Raw genomic sequence first — 19,896 nt, forward strand, 5'->3', positions numbered from 1 at the left:
GCATAACAAACCCTACGACAGCGGTTCTCAAGTGGGCGCGACCCCCTGGGGGTCGCGACGTGCCTACAGGGGTCGCGAAGGTGGTCCTCTTTTTAAAAGTTTCTGTATACCGCTGAAATTAGCTCCCTAGCATTGTGTATCACCGCCAGTTGAGGCGATCAAACTCCAAATCTTTCTTCCTATTCAAGTACACTGTCTCGCATGCAACTTCTCATCCAAAACCAAAACACAATCCCCCTCTAAACAATTAAGCCTCCAATCTCCATCGCCTTTTGCCCTCTCTCTCCCCCAACTCATCGCTGTCCATCACATTTTGTTAAAAAACATCTAAAAGCACGCAGTCAGGAAACGTCCATCATTCACATCGCCCTCGCACGTGCTCCAGTCCTAGTACTCTGTCCCTGACAGAAGGCCATGACCACACAGTGCGATGGGCTAAGAACGACGATGGCTGCTGCACTGGTCGACATAAGAGAACGTTTGGAATATGCAAGGGAAAGACACCAACATGTACAAACAATGACAAGAAGTGCTTCGTTAATTATTGTCAGGACGCAAAAGATACGCAAGACAAACAATATTAAGACTGATCGTACGACAGTAAATGTATATTGCAAGACTGCAAGAATACATGGACTTCACTACAATGACTAAGAATAGAGCCATTGCTCCTCAAGGTGTCTCGGCGTGGGTTATATTAGCAACCAAGTCAACAAGCCACGGTCGCTAGACATAGAGAGTAGTGTTTGTTCTTCACTAGAGCTTTGTGACTTGGGTAAATCGTGTTTGTAGTTGTCTTCAAATTAATTTGAGGAAAGTGAATCCTTCTCAGGTGGTCCCTGACTTTAAAGAAACTTCGTAGGAGTCAGCAGCCGAGCGAGAAGGTCTTTCGTCAGATGAAATTATCTAAGAACGTAAGTACAGATGTTTTGTTCAAACTCACCATAGACACTAAGAGGTCAGCACTCAGACCTGAGGATTGTGTGTGGATACATTGCAATTGTCAACTTTTTGACCACCAAAGAGAGCTGTGGGCTATTATGATAAGTCACCTGAGTACAAATGTGCTAAGGTCACGCCGTTTGACATCTTTCTCTGTATAACAAACAACAAACCCTACAAGATCTTTAAATGTATCTCAATGCAGTAATATAATATCACAAAGAGTATTAAGTAACAGATATAGACTAGAACTCCAAAATAAAGGGTAAATATCTGATTTATTTTTTTCGTTCATTAACAGGGATGACTACAGCTTAGAATCGTTGCCTACCTTCCCAAACCCTCAGTGGCGTCAGGTACTGGTTGGACAGTAGCTAGGGAGACGAGAAGGACACCTACCTCCTTGACCTCGAATGTTAAGCCCCTGGTGACCTGAAAAGGTTATGTGACTACCTTTAGCTTTACAGCTTACACTCGGACATAAAACGTAGATCATAGTCAACAACAGATATGGCGACCAATCAACACAATGAGGTTTCCCTCAGGTTCAGTCAGCATGCAGAGAATCTACATCCAAAAAATAAAATGTGTACAGAACTAAACTCCGCTTCTGACTCTAGAACTGGACTTTTGTGTGGATGATTGCTGAGTGCTATGACGTCACTAGGTGTGACATAGAGCAGAGTTGTCTTCTCCACAGACTAGCAGCAGCACCGGAAGTCAGTCTCTCACTTGCACGAGATGTTATAACGAAAATCTTAAAACATGAAGTCGACATCAACATGGTGGATACAAGCGGTGACACAGCTGTCGTGGTGGCTGCCAGATGTGACAACACAAAGATGGTGATGGAGCTTCTATCCCGACAGGCAGCTCTACCACCTGATGTAACACACGTGTGTTCTTTCTTGCAGACTCTGACTAACAACTGGAAACCACAAGAGACGCCTTATATGCACGCGCTTGTTGTCAAACTGTTGTGGGACAGACTACAAGACACAGCACTACACAGCTGTCACAAACAGCTTCACCACACACTGGTCCGGCTGGCAGTCACGTTTCACACGTCACTTGTACGTGAAATGTTTGTAACAGAACAACAAGTGAACTCTGTAGACAGTGAGGGGATGGCCGTGTTACACAGAGTGGCCATGTTTGATAGCGATGACCATATCCGTGTTGTGCTCTTCCTTATCATCAAAGGAGCAGACGTCAACCTACAGAACACGACAGGTGACACACCTCTACATGTTGCTGTAAAACACAAGAACTGGACCATGATGGAGGTCTTATTACACCGACAAGCATACAGTAATGTAGTTAATTGTGACCAGCGCTCAGTTCTACACATTGTGGCGTCTCACACTGACCCTAACGATTTTCCTAAACTTGATAAAATCCTTCCGTTGTTAATCCGTAACAACAACGACATCAACAAAGAGGACGGCGAAGGAAACACAGCCTTACATCTGGCAGCCCTTGCTGGTAACATGGGGTTTGTGAAGACATTGTTAGATAATGGTGCTCGTGCTGATGGTGTTGACAAAGAGCAGAAGACGGTGTTGCACATGATGGCGATGACGAATAGTTATATATTTTCAGATACTAGCCTGTATATCCCAGTTTTATTGGTGATTTTAAAGAAAGGGGTAGATACGCACGCAAGAGATACTGAGGGTAACTCAGCTTTGTGTCTTGCTGCCAAACATGACAACTGGGACATGGTAGAAATTTTGTTGAAGTATTTTGATAATGCTGCTGAGCCTGATAGTGAAGGGTTTAATATTCTGCATAGGTCTGCAATGAGCTTACTTAACAAAAGTTTGTTTTACCAGGTGTCTCAACGAGTTAGTGATATAAACAAAAAAAGTCTGACTGGCGACGCACCCATTCATCTCGCTGCCAAGTGTAACAACTGGGGCATCGTCAGGCTACTGCTAAGAGAAGGTGCGATAATAGATGATCTAGACCATGAAGGATTTCATATTCTTCATCGAATGGCTACTGGAGGGAATGGACATAATTATTTGTCTCGTTATATGGCCAAGTGCACTAACTATAACACTCGATGTCGGACTGGAGAGACGGTGTTGCAGTTGGCGGCTAAACATGATAACTGGCCAATGGTCTACCATCTAGCAAAACACGTGGAAAACGTTGATGAGGTAGATTCTGAGGGTTTGACTATTATTCAAAGGCTTGTCATGACACACACGCCTTCATTTCCATTATTCTGTCGCCTCATAGACCTCGGCGCTGACTACACCTGTCGTGATAGAAACGGTGACACCTTGCTGCACCTGGCTGCCAGAAAGGACCACTGGGAGATTGTCCAACACCTTATACAGTCTGGACTACCAGCAGACACACCTGACAGTGAGGGTTTTGTCATTCTTCACAGAGCAGCAGCAAGCACAAGAGATTCGATGTCACAATATGTGTTTCAGTATCTTTTAAAACATGATCCTGACTTGAACAAGCGAACAAATTCTGGTGACACAGTCATACATCTAGCTGCCAAGCATGAACGATGGGAAACTGTCGTGACCCTGATGGAACACGGTGCCAATCCCTTTGACTGTGACAGTGAGGGTACTAGCGTACTTGATAGAGTGGTCAAGGGTTCGTGTTCCCCCGATCAGGAGTCATCCATTCTTAAAATGGCAATCCAAAGAAATAAAGCACTTGTATTAGCAAATAATACACTTGTATTTGAAGCAGCAAACTCTGGAAAATGGGATGTAGTCCAATATTTGGTGGATCAAGGTGTAAATATTCACCAGCTCGACTCCCAGGGTTTGAGCCTCTTACATATTATAGCCAAAAGAGAACAGTCTCTGTGCCAAGACCAAAGTATAAATAAACTTGTGAAAGTACTTCTGGATAACGGCATGAGTATGGAAGATAGATATCCAAATGACAACACTCCACTGAAGCTGGCTGCTAAGTCTAATAATTGGGGTTTAGTCGAGTATTTATTGCTGCAAGGGGCGACCGTTCAGAGCCCTGACAGTGAGGGTGTCTTTGTGCTTCAGCGACTGGCCATGTACAGTGAATATAATGATAGTCACCGCCAGCTTCTTCAGCTTCTCATCAAGGCAGGGGCAGATGTGAATGTGCGCCACCCCAGTGGTGACTCACTTCTTCACCTCAGTGCCAGAGTAAACAACTGGTCCTTTGTTTCTCATATCGTTCAAGAGAGAAGTAACTATGACCTGGACGAACTTGACAGCGATGGTTTCAACATTCTGCACAGATTAGCGCAGTTTGACAGAGGCGCAGAATGGGTGGAGAAAGGTTTGATCAAAGAATTTAAGCTAGACGCCACCTGTGGAAATGGGGACACCTGCTTACTGCTGGCTGCAAAGCAAGAAAAATGGGTCTTCATCACATGTATACTTAAGCATATCTTAAACAAAAGCAGCCAGCCATGTAATAATGATCTTCACAGGTTTCGTCTTGACACATCTTCAGAACGAATCCATCACACAATAACTTCTCTAGGTATTCAAAATGTCCAAGATTGTCTCCCCATGTTAGATAAGAGAGACGAACGTGGATATACGGTCTGGCATTATGCGGCCATGAAGAAACAGTGGGACATCATCCGGGAACTTACAGAATGTGGTGTAAATACGGAACACGTGGACGATGAGGGACTCAATATCTTACAGAAAATGGCGTCGGATTGCGAATATTCAGTTCGGGGTAAAGAATGTCTGACGACATTTTTAAAAGAAAAAGGTTTCGATTTCACAATTAAAGATGACTTCGGAAATACTTTGCTACAACTGGCAGCCAAGAACAATAATCTTCAAATGGTCACCTTACTTCTAAATCATGTTGATGATGTTCGTGTTAAAGACAGCGATGAACTTCCTGTCCTGCACAGAGTTGTTCCGATGATAAGTAAGAGCATAAGTTCTGAATGTGAAAAAGTCGTGACACGTTTGATAAAATCTGGAGCAGAAGTGGAAGAACCTTCATGGGATGATAACACGCCCCTACATGTAGCAGGTAAATGTAACAGCAGGTCGCTTGTCAGCCTGTTATTAACACACGGAGCCCAAGCAGAGGTATGTGATTCAGAAGGACTTTCTCTTCTACACAGATTAGCAATTCAGGACATAACAATATCGATTGTTGACGAACTTTTACAGAGTGGTGCAAGTATGAATCAAAAGGATCTCCAAGGAAACACGCCTCTTCAACTTGCTGTCCACCATCAAAACTGGGAGGTGGCTCGAAAGCTAGTTGAGTGTGGGGCAGAGGTTAACGAGCTCGACTACGAAGGTTACACTGTCCTCCACAGACTGGCCCAGATACAACATCCTAAACAAAATCCTTACCACCAGGATACTGAAGATTCTGAGGAAGAGTTTTCACAAGATTCTGAAGAATCGTTTTCACAAGAATATGAATACGAATATATTTGTCTAGCTAGAATTGTACTTGAAAAGGGAGGTAAGTGTGATATTCTTTCACGGCGTGGTGAGACAATTTGCGAGATCGCCGCTAGAAATGAGAACTGGGACATCATGAAGTGTTTACTTACTCGTGGCACCCCTCCACTCAGAGTGCATAACACTTCTTTACTACACTGTTTGGCTGCTAGTTACGATGGAGACAATCAGATTAATGTCTGTGACCTCCTGATGGAGAAAGGATTGTCTGCTGAAACTGAAGATCATGATGGCAACACGGTGCTTCACCTCGCAGCTAAGGCAGGTAACTGGGACTTGGTGAAACATCTCCTACAGAAGGGCGCAACCTGCAGAACGTTAGATAGTAATGGCTTTTCTGTTTTACACAGATTTGTTAGTGATATGAACATTTATGCAGACAGTCGTCGATTAGATGTACTAGATATGATCCTCTCATCGAATGTCGATGTAAACGCTGAGGATCCTCGTGGTAACACAGCGATACAGACAGCAGCAAAACGGCAGCTTTTGGATATTGTGGACCGACTTATAGACACTGTTGAAAACTTCAACACCAAAGACAGCGACGGCTTTACTCTGCTCCTGAGATTATCACAAACACCAGACAATCTTTCTCTTTGTCAGCATTTAGTGCAGGAAGGTGCTGACATCAACGCCTGCTCGACAGACGGGGACTCAGTCCTTACACTTGCAGTCAAGAACGACAATTGGTCTGTGGTAGAACTCCTGTTGAACAAGGGTGCACACGTCCATGTCCATATTCTACAGAATCTTTATGCCATTCATAGACTCATAAGATGTCGAAAATTCACATCTGATTTTGATGACTTGCAGATAATGGAATTATTCATAAACAAAGGAGTGTCTAAGGACATGCCAGATTTCTGTAGAAAGACACCTGCAGAGTTGGCACTCACACACAAAAAATGGAAGCTTCTCACATTTCTTTTACGATGTGGAGCATGTTTGAATAACAGTCCTACTAAGAGGCTCTTAGTTTTTCACGAGCTTGCTAAATGCATGTCTGCCTCCACCCACTCAACAGATATTACTCGACTTCTGATTAGCCGTGGTTTAGACATTAACTTGCAAAACAGTGCTGGTGATACCCCTGTCCATGTGGCGGCTGATAATGACAACTATGACACTGTTACAACATTTGTAGAGAACGGAGCAGATACAAACACGCTTGACAGAAAGGGAAAATCTCTTCTTTATAAAATTATTCATAAACTCATATGGGAACCAATTGTAACACCTGAATCGGGCATTCAGTTCATACTTCACTGGACGTCAGAACTTTCTCAGCCAGACTTAGCAATGTTTTATCAGGCGCTATTTAATCCAAATTTGGAAAATTTAGAAAGAACAGAATTAGTGCCCAAGTCACTTGTAAAACTTATAAAAACGTTGAAAGAATTTGGAGCAGATTTCAACTGGCGAGGGCCAGAAAACAAAACCGTCTTTCAAATGGCTGTCGACAGAGAAAGATGGGAGGTGGTCAGAGTGCTTCTTGAAACAGGAGCTGAATATTCACTTAGTAAACAGGAAAAGCAATCGACAATGAACTCGCTCCATAATCTCAAATGGAACGATGTTAGCGAGAACAAGGTGAAAAGTTTTATAGAGTACATCACAAACGATCTTTCTGATACTGATAATTCTTTTCAAGATAACCGCCGTTCCGCTGATCTACAAACAGTTTTACAGAAATGTGTCGAGTGCTCCAATTGGAGAATGGCAACGGTCTTGGTAGAGTGTAGAGGAGAAAGGTGCGGAATGAATACACAAGAATCACTCTTGGGGAAAATGATGTCAAGGTATTCACAGAATGAGCACGCGGAATGGACTTCTTTCCTTGATTTGTTGATTTCAGAAGGACTTGATATCAACTCCAAACTTCAAAATGGATCTGGAGTACTTTTCCACGATGAGACCATCAAAAGTTTAACTTCCGACGAAAAAGGCTTTGCCAATTCTTTGTTCTATGCACTAATGGAAAGGGGGGCCGACCCTCTGGTAGAAAATTCAGCAGGACAGACACTTCTCAGGGAAGTTGTATGCTTCGGTGGACAGCGTACACTGAATGCTCTGAAGAAACTTCTTCCCTTTGGAGTAACCACGCATCAGCCGAGATTTACTGAGGCTATGTTGCAGTCACAAAGTGGTTCCACCGCACAGACTGCATCCCCAACAGAAAAGATGATCGAGGACAAGAACATCTTTGTCCTGAAGATGTTGATCGAATCAGGCTCAAGTTCAAACGCAGAGTTATTTCGTCTGAACACAGAATACCAAGTGAAGCTGGCAGGACAGGCAGACACTGATGACAATATTAGAGAGCTGCTTGAGGTGTTGAACATGGCCGCCAGTCAACCTCGCTCACTGCAGTCCCTGTGTCGTCTGACTGTTTCTCACTGTCTTGGTTGTGGGCCTGGCAGGACGGAAAAACTCAATAGCTTGAATATTCCCCCTGTATTGAGAGATCTCGTCTTGTTTCGTGATCATTTCACGGATTCCCTTTCTGAAAGCAACTCAAACTCCATTGAACCTAAAAATATCTCGATTGATGGCAGCTCATCAGATGATGGTAGCGATGAGCTCACCAACAGCAACTATTGTAGCAGCGAAAGTGATCATAGCGAAGGGAATCCCATCACTGCGTTACGAATGCTAAGAGACTTGATGCACATCAAAGCTAAGTCTAACATGATGCTTCTTTGACAAATTTGAGTTCCGTTTCTGGTTCCACAATAATACTAACCCAGCCCGATTAACTCCAACACAGGTATTTCTGAACTGCAAACACTATTTTATGGACATTTCTTTAGTTACAAATAAGCTAAAAGACGCTGGGAACAATCGAAGTTTTAAAACAAGTGTATAGAAATAATATTGGTCGATTGATCTTCTGTTAATAATCATCTGTAAACTAACGGAATCTGTGTAGATACCAGCAGCTGTATATTACTGTACTCATGTGCGCACATTATAAAATATTTATAATTTTTTTATTGTTTTATCATCATCGTCGTCGTCGTCGTCGTCATCATCATCTTCTTCTTCTTCTTCATCACATAAACTAATCGTTATGTGGTACTAAGATTTTAAAGCTATTGACTCAGGGCTTCTGCTAAGGCTAAATTCTTTGGGGTCCCAGGGACCCCTTCTTCAGATTTTTAAGGGGTCCCTTTTCTTCGGCCAGATTTGAATGGGACCCCATTGACGAAAATTGAAGGGGTCCTCCGAACTTTTAATGCGTACTGTACGCAATTTTTGGCGTAAGCAGAAGCCCTGAAATTATTGATTGAGAGTAGGAAATGAATTATTTCATGGCGATTGCCCTTCGTTAACCAGCTCTACAGTACTTTTGTCTTGATTTCCCAATCGTCGATCTGCATGTATTTTTCTATCTTTTGTCGATCTGTGCTTCTTGTTGTACAGTTTACCTTTGTCATACAAGACATAAATAGTTCTCCTATGCCTACACCAAGCTGTTTTCCACTCTATACAATTTTGTCCACTAACTCTGAAGTCTAGTGGATGAATCATCTCTACTGATTGTACTATTCTTGTAAGCAGACCATGTGTTTATTGCTCCATTTTTCGCTGATTCTATTTCTATGTCATAAAAATGGTATTGACTAAACTCCAAATGATAGATATTTTGTACCACCCTTTCCTTTCTCCTAGAATTTTCAATGCTTCTTACAATGAATGTTCAACTTTATTAGTCCCAGCTGGCAGTTACACTCGGGAAGTGTGCTCAGACAAAAAAGTGCTGGTTACAATATCAAGAATAATCATCAAAGAAAAGTTTAAACATTTTGCATATGATAAAGGGAAGGGTGATGGTAATAAAACGTATTTCGCTGGTTGTTCTCTAAGAAGATTCTGATATTAATTTCACGGCATGTAAATTTGTATATAGTTTTTCTTTAAATTTGTGTACACCCAGTACAATATGTGTATCAACATATTGCAATAACTGGTATCTGTTGTGTAATATATTCTATATGAGCTATGAAACGAAATAATAGCTTTCAAATATGACAGATATTAATGCTCTGTTTAAACGAAACAACAAAACCTACTTGCGGTGTTATTTGATAGATTGTTCTTCGTTTGCTTTAATGTTGTGTTGATTTGCAAGTGGTGTGATGTCCGTCTTAAGGACATTTTTTTCTAGAAGTATGATTTCGCTCACCATTCTATTTACCAACTTTCATGTTGCTGGTTGTAGACTTTTTTTCATGTAGACTTTCTTTGCTATTAAAGTATAAATTATCGAGAATTTGCTAAGAACCATGTTTCTTTTGGATCCGGCCTCGGCCCGCAAACTTGTAATTCCTTTGCTTGGAGCTTTACTAAATAAAATATTACTTTCATGTGTGAGATTTTTTTTTCATTTCGATTTTTATATCCATTCACTATATACTGAGGTTTTAAGACCAGCTTGTTGATATTTCGCCGGGCAATTAGAAAGGTATGTAGTAACAGCATTTTAAGGTGATACATTTTTTCATATACGAAGTCTAAAAGTGAATATTAAAAAAAAAATAAATCAGCTTCCATGTCGATGTGTATTTAATAAAAGCACTGAAGTTTTTAATCCAGCTTACCCAGTTCCTGAAAATTCTTAAATATCTTAAGCAGCCTCTGACATTAATTATTTCTATTGTAATTAAACTTTAAATCAATTGGCAGTCTTAGTGATTGCGATTTTTTCTTTGATAACTGTTCCGAAAATATCATGCAATAATCGTTTCATTCATATTCAGATCATGGCTGTTTCTGGAATGCTATTGTTGATTTTCATGAGCAAACGGATTTAGTAGGTGCATTAAGCAATTGTATTTTTTTTCTTTCTTTCTTAAAATGTCTCATTATTCAAGAATATTTCAGTTGGGTTGTGGGTTTTTTTTTTTTGTTTGTTTGTTTTTTATTTTTTTTTCTTCTTTTTTGGTTTATAGTTTCAAAATTCAGCTTTTTTGCTTTATATCTTTATTATTGTTTGTCTTAAATGTGCCACTTACTTTTATTATTGATTGCCAACACCTTTAACTTTTTTATTTTTTTTCTCTCGCAGCATCATTCAGCTTCTTTCCTACATGTTTTCAATGCAGTTTTAGTGGAAGCAAAAAAATGAAAAGTGTATTTATATGACACTGTTCTTTTTCATGCAAAATCTTACCAAATCCCCTATATTTGCCTTAAGCCTAAATATAGGGGAGAATTGTTTGTACGCTGTCAACGTACTTTACTATTGAGAGTAATAAAATTATCAATTTAAATCACTTTTTTCAGACTAAGTTTACATTATGGAGAAAGTGCTTTTTCGAGAAAAATTAAAAAACACATTCGTCATCATTTTCTTTACTTTTTATTAACTTTTTATGTGCACATCGTAGGTGTGCGAGTTTGTGTTTGTGAGAGAGGAAGGTAAAGACAAAGGTTGAATCAAACAAGGGAGACAACACCAGATTGAATCAAACAAGGGAGACAACACCAGACTTGAATCAGAAACAGAATCATCTCCCGTTACCCCAACGAAACCCAGAAAGCACATCGCATATAAATTTGTGATAATAAAAAAAACATTATTATTATTTATATGACATTCCCTGTAGAATTAGGTGGACGTGGGCGGTGAATGTTATATCATAACTGTCACCTACGTGACCCCTTCATCCGGGTCCTGTCTCGCGTTTTACGACAAACGCAAGAATATTGTCAACACTTCCAATACAACGGCTATACTACTATTTTTACTGCCACTCCTACTAATATTCCTAATAATAATGACAACAATAACACTAAGAAATAAAATAACTATTTTCTTGACTAGTGTCCCTTTTTTAGAACTTTTTGAGATATTAAGTAGTCTCGACCACAATATATATACATGTATATGTTGTTCTAATAGTGTTACACATTAGTTAAGAAGTCAGTACCGTTACAACAAGCGACGACGTCCACGGGTGTGTACAGCCAGTCACACTTACTTCACGTCATCAGGCAAGGACACATGAACAGATACTGTCGTATGTACCAATTAGTTAACCTCTAAAGTTTAGTCTGCGCTCAAATTTGTGTCAACCTAAAATTTTGTTTTGCTTTCTGTTTAATTATAACTATATAATCTGTACAACTGTCTTGTCAGTTGTGTGTTTGCGCACTCGACGAGAGCGACTGTCAGTCGGTGAGCGTGTGGACGTGTGAACGGGCGGGTGTCTGAGTGTGAGGGTGAAAGAGGGCGGAGCGAGCCAGCCACAGTGACCCCTTTCCCCTCGGGCGATCGAGGCCCATTCCTCTACAACCGCCTTCGGTATTCATCACATCTGGTGCTTGTCAGTTGTTGACGAGATGTGCGCACGTTTACACGGTTTCAAGTTTAAGTGCACTTCTGCTGGTACTCAACAAGTCTCAAGGGTTACATACTAGACACAATGAAGTTTACATCTGTCGTAAATTTTGTTCAGAATGACTCAAGTGACTGGTGCTATAAAGTATCTGCCAGTAACAGCGAATAACAAGGAAATTACTAAATCAACCAACATGCAGCCTCAAGGACAGTGTAGTTTGAGATTTTCAAAGTCGTAACTTGGAAGTGTACTTGGGTGAGCTAATAATGCTATTAATTTTTACATTTCACGAGCTTAATGTTTTTATTATACTAAGAATAACCGAATTTTTTGTTTCAAATACCTATTGAGGTCATTTTATTTTACTAGTCGGTCACTGATGTTTCTTGCAATTCTAAAACTACAAAACAGATACAAATATATAAAAATGGCATATTGTTTAGAAAGTAAATATTTTTTCTGATCATTATAAAGGAACTACGGGTTACCAGTTATTCAGTTACTGTTAAGAACGTTGCATCTATTGAGCCAGGGGGAAATAATTATTCATATTTAAGAGTATTTTGTCACAGTAGCTAGTTTAATACATTCTGTGTCATATTTTTGCAACAGTGTTACTGTCATTCAATCTCAAAAATGTGCTAAGCACTCACTCTCACACCCGCATGTTTTCTTGCATCCACACTTGATATGTGCTAATACTCGAAGCATACATTTTATTCTACCCACAGGGAGAGAATGGATATGCTGCTCTACGACACCTACTTGTATACACTGCTCTATACAATACAATAACCGACTTTATTTGTCCCAATGGGCAATTTGAGTGCGAGGTGTGCTCTGTCTGACTTCCGTCAGATATGTGTTTACCTGGAATTCCTAGGACTTCTATAGTCAGTGTGTTTACTGACTGGTCATGTACAACCGACGACTGTGACACATTCATAATGGTATATCTCCGCCGTAACAATGATTTTTGTATCGTGTGGCAGATGTAACTTGGGTTTCAACAAGTAATCCTCTCTCCTAGTGATCCTTTGCTGGGTTTATACTCGTGTATTTATTGCCTTTTGTGAGCAGGCTTTTAAACTATCATGAAAGTAAGGTTTTATATAATATATAAAATAGCACGAACTGCTGTATTATGTTTCAAGTGGTTTACAATACAAGCCTCATGAATCAGTAATGCTGAGAGCAAAGACACAATAGTATATTATTCATTCCGTTCAATAAGAACCTCGCGCTTGCTCCACGAGAATGTCGTCGTGTGCGTTGCTATTAGCAACCAGGTCGTTATGCAGCAAGGTAAGGGACTACGTGTGGGGAACGACAGGAAAAGACTCTTGTTTCCGAAATTATAAAGCGGTATTCAGACTCTGCGGATGTTTTAGCCCTCGTGCCTTAGTTATAAAGCGGAAGCAAAGATGCTCTGGAATAAAGAAACAAAAACTAATGATCTGCCGGGTGTCGGCATAACATTGAAACTAAGAAAACAAGATCTTTTCCCTTGCGCTCTCCGTTTTTTTCCTGGGAAACGATCGACTCTTGCTTCATAATTACGGACGCAGACGTCGACACACCCACGATCGTTTGAGAAACAAGAGTCTACTTCCGCAGGTAAGATTAGTGAGACACTTTACTCGTAAGATGCTCGGTTTCGGGGAAGGTGGAGGCAAACTCTATACTGACAGTGAACGACAAAACATCATTTTTAGGGGAATGGAAACCTTTCATTTCTACCCTTGCATGTTCCTTACAGTCATTCTCCAGAAGATAAAAATAAAGAGCGTTTCTTCTGTATAAAACCTTTGTGACCGCGGTACAAGGTCGTTGTGGTGTGACTGAAAAATCGGTTTGAGGAAAAGTGGAATCTTTCTGCAGGTGTTCCTTGACCCTTGGAAGAAACTTCGTAGGTGTCAGCAGCCGAGCTGAGAAAGTCTTTCAGAAGATGGAATGATCTCACAATGTAAGTACAGCTGTTTGTTGAAAACTCACCATAGACATAAAGAGGTCAGCAGCACAGACCTGGGGATCGTCCATGCATACAGTAACACTGTCATATACTTGTACTGTCAAATCTTCGACCACTTCAGGTATATAGGAACATATGTATGTGCTATCTGTATCCGGGTACAAACTTGAGGTCATGAGTTTCTCTGTATAAAACAGAAAGAAAATGCTCCCCACAAGATCTCATGCTCTTTAATGCAACAGATACGGGCTATAACTCGAAATAATTAGTATCTAATTTGTTTATTTCCTTTTTTAACAGTTGTGACTACAGCTTAGACTGGGAACTATGATTGGCACATGAAACAATTGTCAACAACGTAAACGACGACCAATCCACAGTATCAGGTTTCTTCAGGTTTCGTCAACATTCAGCAGAAGCTGCTTTGGAAACAAAATCTGTAAATAAAATGTGGCGAAAACTAAAATCCGCTGCTGACTCTAGAAACTGGACTTGTGTGGATGACTTGCTGAGTGCTAGTGACGTCACTAGGTGTGACATAAAGCAGAGTTGTCTTCTCCACAGACTAGCAGCAGCACCGGAAGTCAGTCTGTCACTTGCACGAGATGTTATAACGAAAATCTTAAAACATGAAGTCGACATCAACATGGTGGATACAAGCGATGACACAGCTGTCGTGGTGGCTGCCAGATGTGACAACACAAAGATGGTGATGGAGCTTCTATCCCGACAGGCAGCTCTACCACCTGATGTAACACACGTGTGTTCTTTCTTGCAGACTCTGACTAACAACTGGAAACCACAAGAGACGCCTTATATGCACGCGCTTGTTGTCAAACTGTTGTGGGACAGACTACAAGACACAGCACTACACAGCTGTCACAAACAGCTTCACCACACACTGGTCCGGCTGGCAGTCACGTTTCACACGTCACTTGTACGTGAAATGTTTGTAACAAAACAACAAGTGAACTCTCTAGACAGTGAGGGGATGGCCGTGTTACACAGGTTAGCCATGTTTGATAGCGAGGACCATGTCCGTGTCGTCCACTTTCTGATCAGTAAAGGAGCAGACGTCAACCTACAGAACAGGACAGGTGACACACCTCTACATGTTGCGGCAAAACATAAAAACCTGACGATCATGAAGGCTTTGCTGTTCAGTGGGGCTAACAGCGATGTGGTTGATTATGAACAGCAAACAGTGTTAAACATTATGGTATCTGACTGTGATCGTGACAAGTCTTATAAAATAGAACTCTTACTTCCATTGTTAATCCATAACAACAGCGACATCAACAAAAGGGACAGAGAAGGAAACACAACCTTACATCTGGCAGCACTCGCCGGTAACACATGGTTTATGAAGCCATTGTTAGATCATGGTGCCCGTGCTGATGTTGTTAATGACAAACAGAGGACAGTGTTACACATGTTGGCGATAAGTGGCGATCTGTCTGTAACACATAACAACAATTATTTATTAGCAATAAAGAAAGGCGCAGAGGTTCAGAAACAAGATTCAGATGGCAACTTGGCTATACATCTTGCAGCCAGACATGAGAACTGGGACTTGGTGAAAGCTTTGTTAGAATACTCCGATGTTAATATGTCCGACAGTGAAGGGTTCAACGTTCTGCACAGATTTGCCATGGGGTCAGATTCAAGTAAATATGATATGTTTCACGAACTAATTCAGAATGTTTCTGATATTAATGCAAGATGTCAGACTGGTGATACAGCTATTCATCTTGCTGCGAAAAATAACAACTGGAAGATTGTAGGACTATTGCTAAAAGAAGGCGCCATATTTGAAGAACTAGATAGCGATGGCTTAAACATTCTTCACAGACTAGCAAAGTTAGAGAATTGGACTGGTTTGGCCCCTGAATATGAATCATTGCCCAGTCGTGATTCTGAATACGTTGAAGATGTGTTGCTGCTTCATTTTCGAAGAAAGAAGATCAGCTACAACATCCCAACACCAGCTGGTGAAGTCGCACTACACTTAGCTGCTAAACATAATAACTGGTTACTGGTCAAACGCCTAGCAGAAGCAGGTGAAAACATAAACGAGACAGACTCCGAGGGCCTGACTGTCATACAAAGACTTGTGACGAGCACTACTGACAAGGCATGTGAACAACACTCATTATTCTGTCACCTCTTGGAGCTCGGCGTTGACAGCACATGTGATCAAAATGGCGATACTTTGCTGCACCTGGCTGCTAGAAATGAGCGCTGGAGTATTGTCCAATACCTTGTCAGTCGTGGAGCAAGCGCAGACACACCTGACAGCGAGAGTTTTCTAATTCTTCACAGAGCAGCATCTACGAGCAGACGAGATTCATCTGCACTCTCTCCACTTCGTGATCTAGGTCCTTCTATTCTGACCAACAGTTCCATTATACACAAGCAAACAACACGTGGTGACACAGCCGTACATCTGGCAGCACAGAATGAACATTGGGATGATGTCATGACCTTGATTAATCACGGAGCCAATGTCTTCGACACTGACTTTGAGCACACAAGCGTTCTTCAGAGGATGGTTCAGAGTCCATCTACCTTAGAATGGAGCATAAGCATACTTCACAAAGCAAAATCAAATACGACAAACCAAAACACCGACAGAACACTTGGAAGACTTCTGTATGATGCAGCGAGATGTGGAAGATGGGAAGTGGTCTATCATCTGCTGAGTGTAGGAGTCTGGATGCACCAAGAGGGCTCAGAGAGGGGAAGCCTGTTACACATGTTAGCTAAAGGGAGGCAGTTTCGGTATGAACACCAAACTATTTGTAAAGCAATTAATCTGCTTCTCACTAAGGGTATAGACTTAGAAGATCGTTGCCCAGACGGAAACACCGCCCTGCAACTGGCTGCTAAATTCAATAATTGGAATGTCGTCAAATGCTTAGCTGAGCAAGGAGCAAACTGCAAAGGCCCTGACAGCGAAGGTGTCTTCGTCCTTCAAAGATTGGCCATGTACAAAGACTTTCATAAAGATATGATTGAGCTTGAACAACTTATTTTCCAAAAAGGTACAGATGCAACAGACTTAGAAGATCGATGTCCAAACGGAAACACCGCGCTACAGAATGCTGCTAAATTGGATAACTGGGATATGGTCAGATGTTTAGTTGAGCAAGGAGCAAACACCAAAGGCCCGGACGTCGACGGTATTTTCATCCTACAGAGACTGGCCGAGTACAAAGGTTTTCATGAGAGCATGATTGAGCTTGTTCAGCTTCTTCTCCAGAGTGGGGCAGATGCAAGTATTTGTTGCTCCAACGGCGACTCTCTTCTTCACCTTGGTTCCAGAGCCAACAACTGGTCTTTTGTTCATTGCATCATCAGAGAGACAGATGACCTGGGCCTAGACAAACTTGACAGTGATGGTTTCAACGTGATGCACAGGCTAGCACAATCTGACAACGGTTCAGATTGGTTACAAAAATTTCTAAAAAAGCAATTTAATTTAAATACCCTGAGTCGAAATGGAGATAACTGCTTACTTCTGGCTGCAAAACAGGAAAACTGGACTTTTGTCCAAAGTTTTCTGGAGTTTATTTTAAGAAAAAATCCACGATCACCTTGTGAAGAGTTTCGTGATTTCATGCCAGAACACGATCTTTTTAAAGACATAACAAATAAAATCGCTTTTCTAGGTCTTTTACAAAATAAAGACCCTTTTGTCACAGACAAAATAAACCTAGACCAACGAGACTTGTGTGGATACACAGTCTGGCATCTTGCAGTCAGGAAACAAGTTTTGCTTGTCGGACATCTTGCGGAATGTGGAGCTGACACAGATCTTGTCGACGATGAAGGACTCGGTGTCCTGCACACATTAGCCTCAAACAATTCTGTGAACTATAGGAAGGCAGATTATCTTTTGAAATTGATAAGCAAGAAAAGGCATGTCATTGTAAGAGATGAACTTGGAAATACTCCTTTGCAAGTAGCTGCCAAGAAGGAGAATCTTCTATTTATTACTTTGCTTCGTGACTTTTTTCAAACTTATTCTAAAGACAGCGATGGACTTCCTCTTCTGCACAGAATTGTGAAGATTAATCCCCTAAATGATCCTTATATGTCTTTGCTTATAAACATCGTTAAATATCTGTTGATGTCTCGAGCTAGCGTAAATGAAATGTCTGTGGACAATGAAACGCCTCTTCAAATTGCGAGTAAATTTAACAACTGGTCAGTTGTCGGGCTGTTACTAGAACACGGTGCCCAGGCTAATATGTGTGATTCAGAGGGTCAGTCAGTCTTACACAGATATGCGAGTCTAGATTGGTCAAAACTTCTTCTTATGGGAAGTCAGGTACAACTAGCTCAAAAACTCTTGGATGCTGGTGCAGATATTCAATTAAAAGATCTCCAAGGGAACACGCCTCTTCATCTTGCTATCCAACATAGTAACTTACATGTGGCTCAAGAGCTCGTTGTGTGTGGGGCGGATGTCAGAGAAGTCGACTCTGAAGGCTACACTGTCCTCCACCGAATGGCACAAATAGAGGACAATCATGATCTCGAGTGTCAACCACAACCACTAACTCAACTTTTACTTGACAGAGGCGCCAGATGTGACATCTATTCAAACAGCAGTGAAACCATTCTTGACATTGTAACTGAACATGGAAACTGGTGGATAATGAAGTGTTTGCTAGAACAAGGAGTGTTAGCTAAAGCAAAACTCAAAAGGAAATTTATTTTGCACAAACTGGCTTCTTGTACCTTTGGAAATAGTTCCACTGATGTCTGTCAACTGCTGATTGAGAATGGGTTGTCTGTTAATGCTAAAGATCCTGATGGCAACACACCGCTACACCTCGCAGCAAGTGCAGGCAACTGGTACTTGGTAGTACACTTGATACAAAAAGGTGCAAGTGTTAGAACGGTAAACAGGAATGGCCGTTCCATCTTGCACCGATTTTTTAGTGATGTTAAGAGGATTGACGGTCCTAGTCTTGAAGTTATCCTCACTTCTGGTGTTTTACACGCTGCAGACCCTCGGGGTAACACAACTTTGCACATGGCAGCAAAACGTGAACTATTTGACATGGTGGACCGCCTTCTAGACTGCGTTCAAAATATCAACATCAAAGACAGTGAAGGATTTACTGTACTACTGAGACTGTCACAAACACCTCATCCAAAATGTCTGCCCGTGTGTCAGCGTCTGGTTGAGGCCGGTGCTGACATCAACACCTGTTCGTCCAGTGGGGTATCAGCTCTTGAGCTTGCAATCAGAAGCAACAACTGGCCTGTGGTATACCTTCTACTGCACAGCGGTGGACACTTTGATGTGAAGGTTATGGATCAGTTTCAAGTTTTGCATCATCTAATAAAATGTCTCCCTTCAGCGATTCCTTTTGATAATTTGCTGAAAGTAGTGACATTGTTAGCAAACAGCGTAGTGTCCTTAAATAAGTCAGATTCCAGCAGACAGACACCAGCGGATCTGGCATTCAAACACGAAAAGTGGGATGTCCTGGTGTACCTTCTAGAACAAGGTGTCCGTCTGAATAACAGCGAACGACCAGGAAGTTCAGTTTTTCTCGAGCTGGCTAAAAACAGTTCCGATGGTGTAAAGGCGACAAGTCTTCTGATTAGAAATGGTCTGGACATTAACTTAAAAAACAGTTATGGTAAGACACCTGTACATGTTGCAGCGGACGAAGACAGGTGGGACATTGTCAAAATCTTTGTGGAGCACGGCGCAGATGTAAATATACCTGACAGAAATGGGTACAGTTTGCACCATAAACTCTTACACCCTCCTTCGCGAAATGAATATCGTGAATCAAATTTTGCATTGTTATGTACGTTGGTGCAGTCCAAGGCAGATGTCAACTGAACTGGGAGCTGTTTACGAACTCTCTCAGGCAGAAGTGCATTTTGCATTAAACCAGGCTTGACGAGAGGGGAGGACAGGGTGTCTGGTGTACTCGGACACGCGGATGTCAAAGTGGGTCCGGCCTTGGTCAGTGGATTGTTGTTTGTTTTGTTTTGATTTGTTTGATTGTTTGTTTGTTTGTTTTTTTGCATTCTTTTCTTTTCTTTTAAAAAATACGATTGACATTCCTCACTCCGGGAAATCTTTTTCTGTGATTAAGTGGGGTCCGATCCTTTACCGTCATTTTTCCTCATTTACTAACCA

General features: G+C 41.4%; 1 protein-coding gene across 1 annotated transcript; it reads left to right on the plus strand.

Annotated features, from left to right (window-relative positions):
- The first annotated feature begins 819 nt into the window (after positions 1-819).
- LOC112558725 lies at positions 820-19,734 on the plus strand. The gene is made up of 3 exons (XM_025229328.1): positions 820-914; positions 1,244-8,101; positions 14,055-19,734. The coding sequence occupies exons 2-3, from the start codon at positions 1,581-1,583 to the stop codon at positions 19,591-19,593; spliced, it is 12,060 nt and encodes a 4,019-aa protein (XP_025085113.1). The 5' UTR covers positions 820-914; positions 1,244-1,580; the 3' UTR covers positions 19,594-19,734.
- Positions 19,735-19,896: the final 162 nt, after the last annotated feature.

This window comes from Pomacea canaliculata, linkage group LG3 (genome assembly GCF_003073045.1).
Source record: "Pomacea canaliculata isolate SZHN2017 linkage group LG3, ASM307304v1, whole genome shotgun sequence".
Taxonomy (NCBI): Eukaryota; Metazoa; Mollusca; class Gastropoda; order Architaenioglossa; family Ampullariidae; genus Pomacea; species Pomacea canaliculata.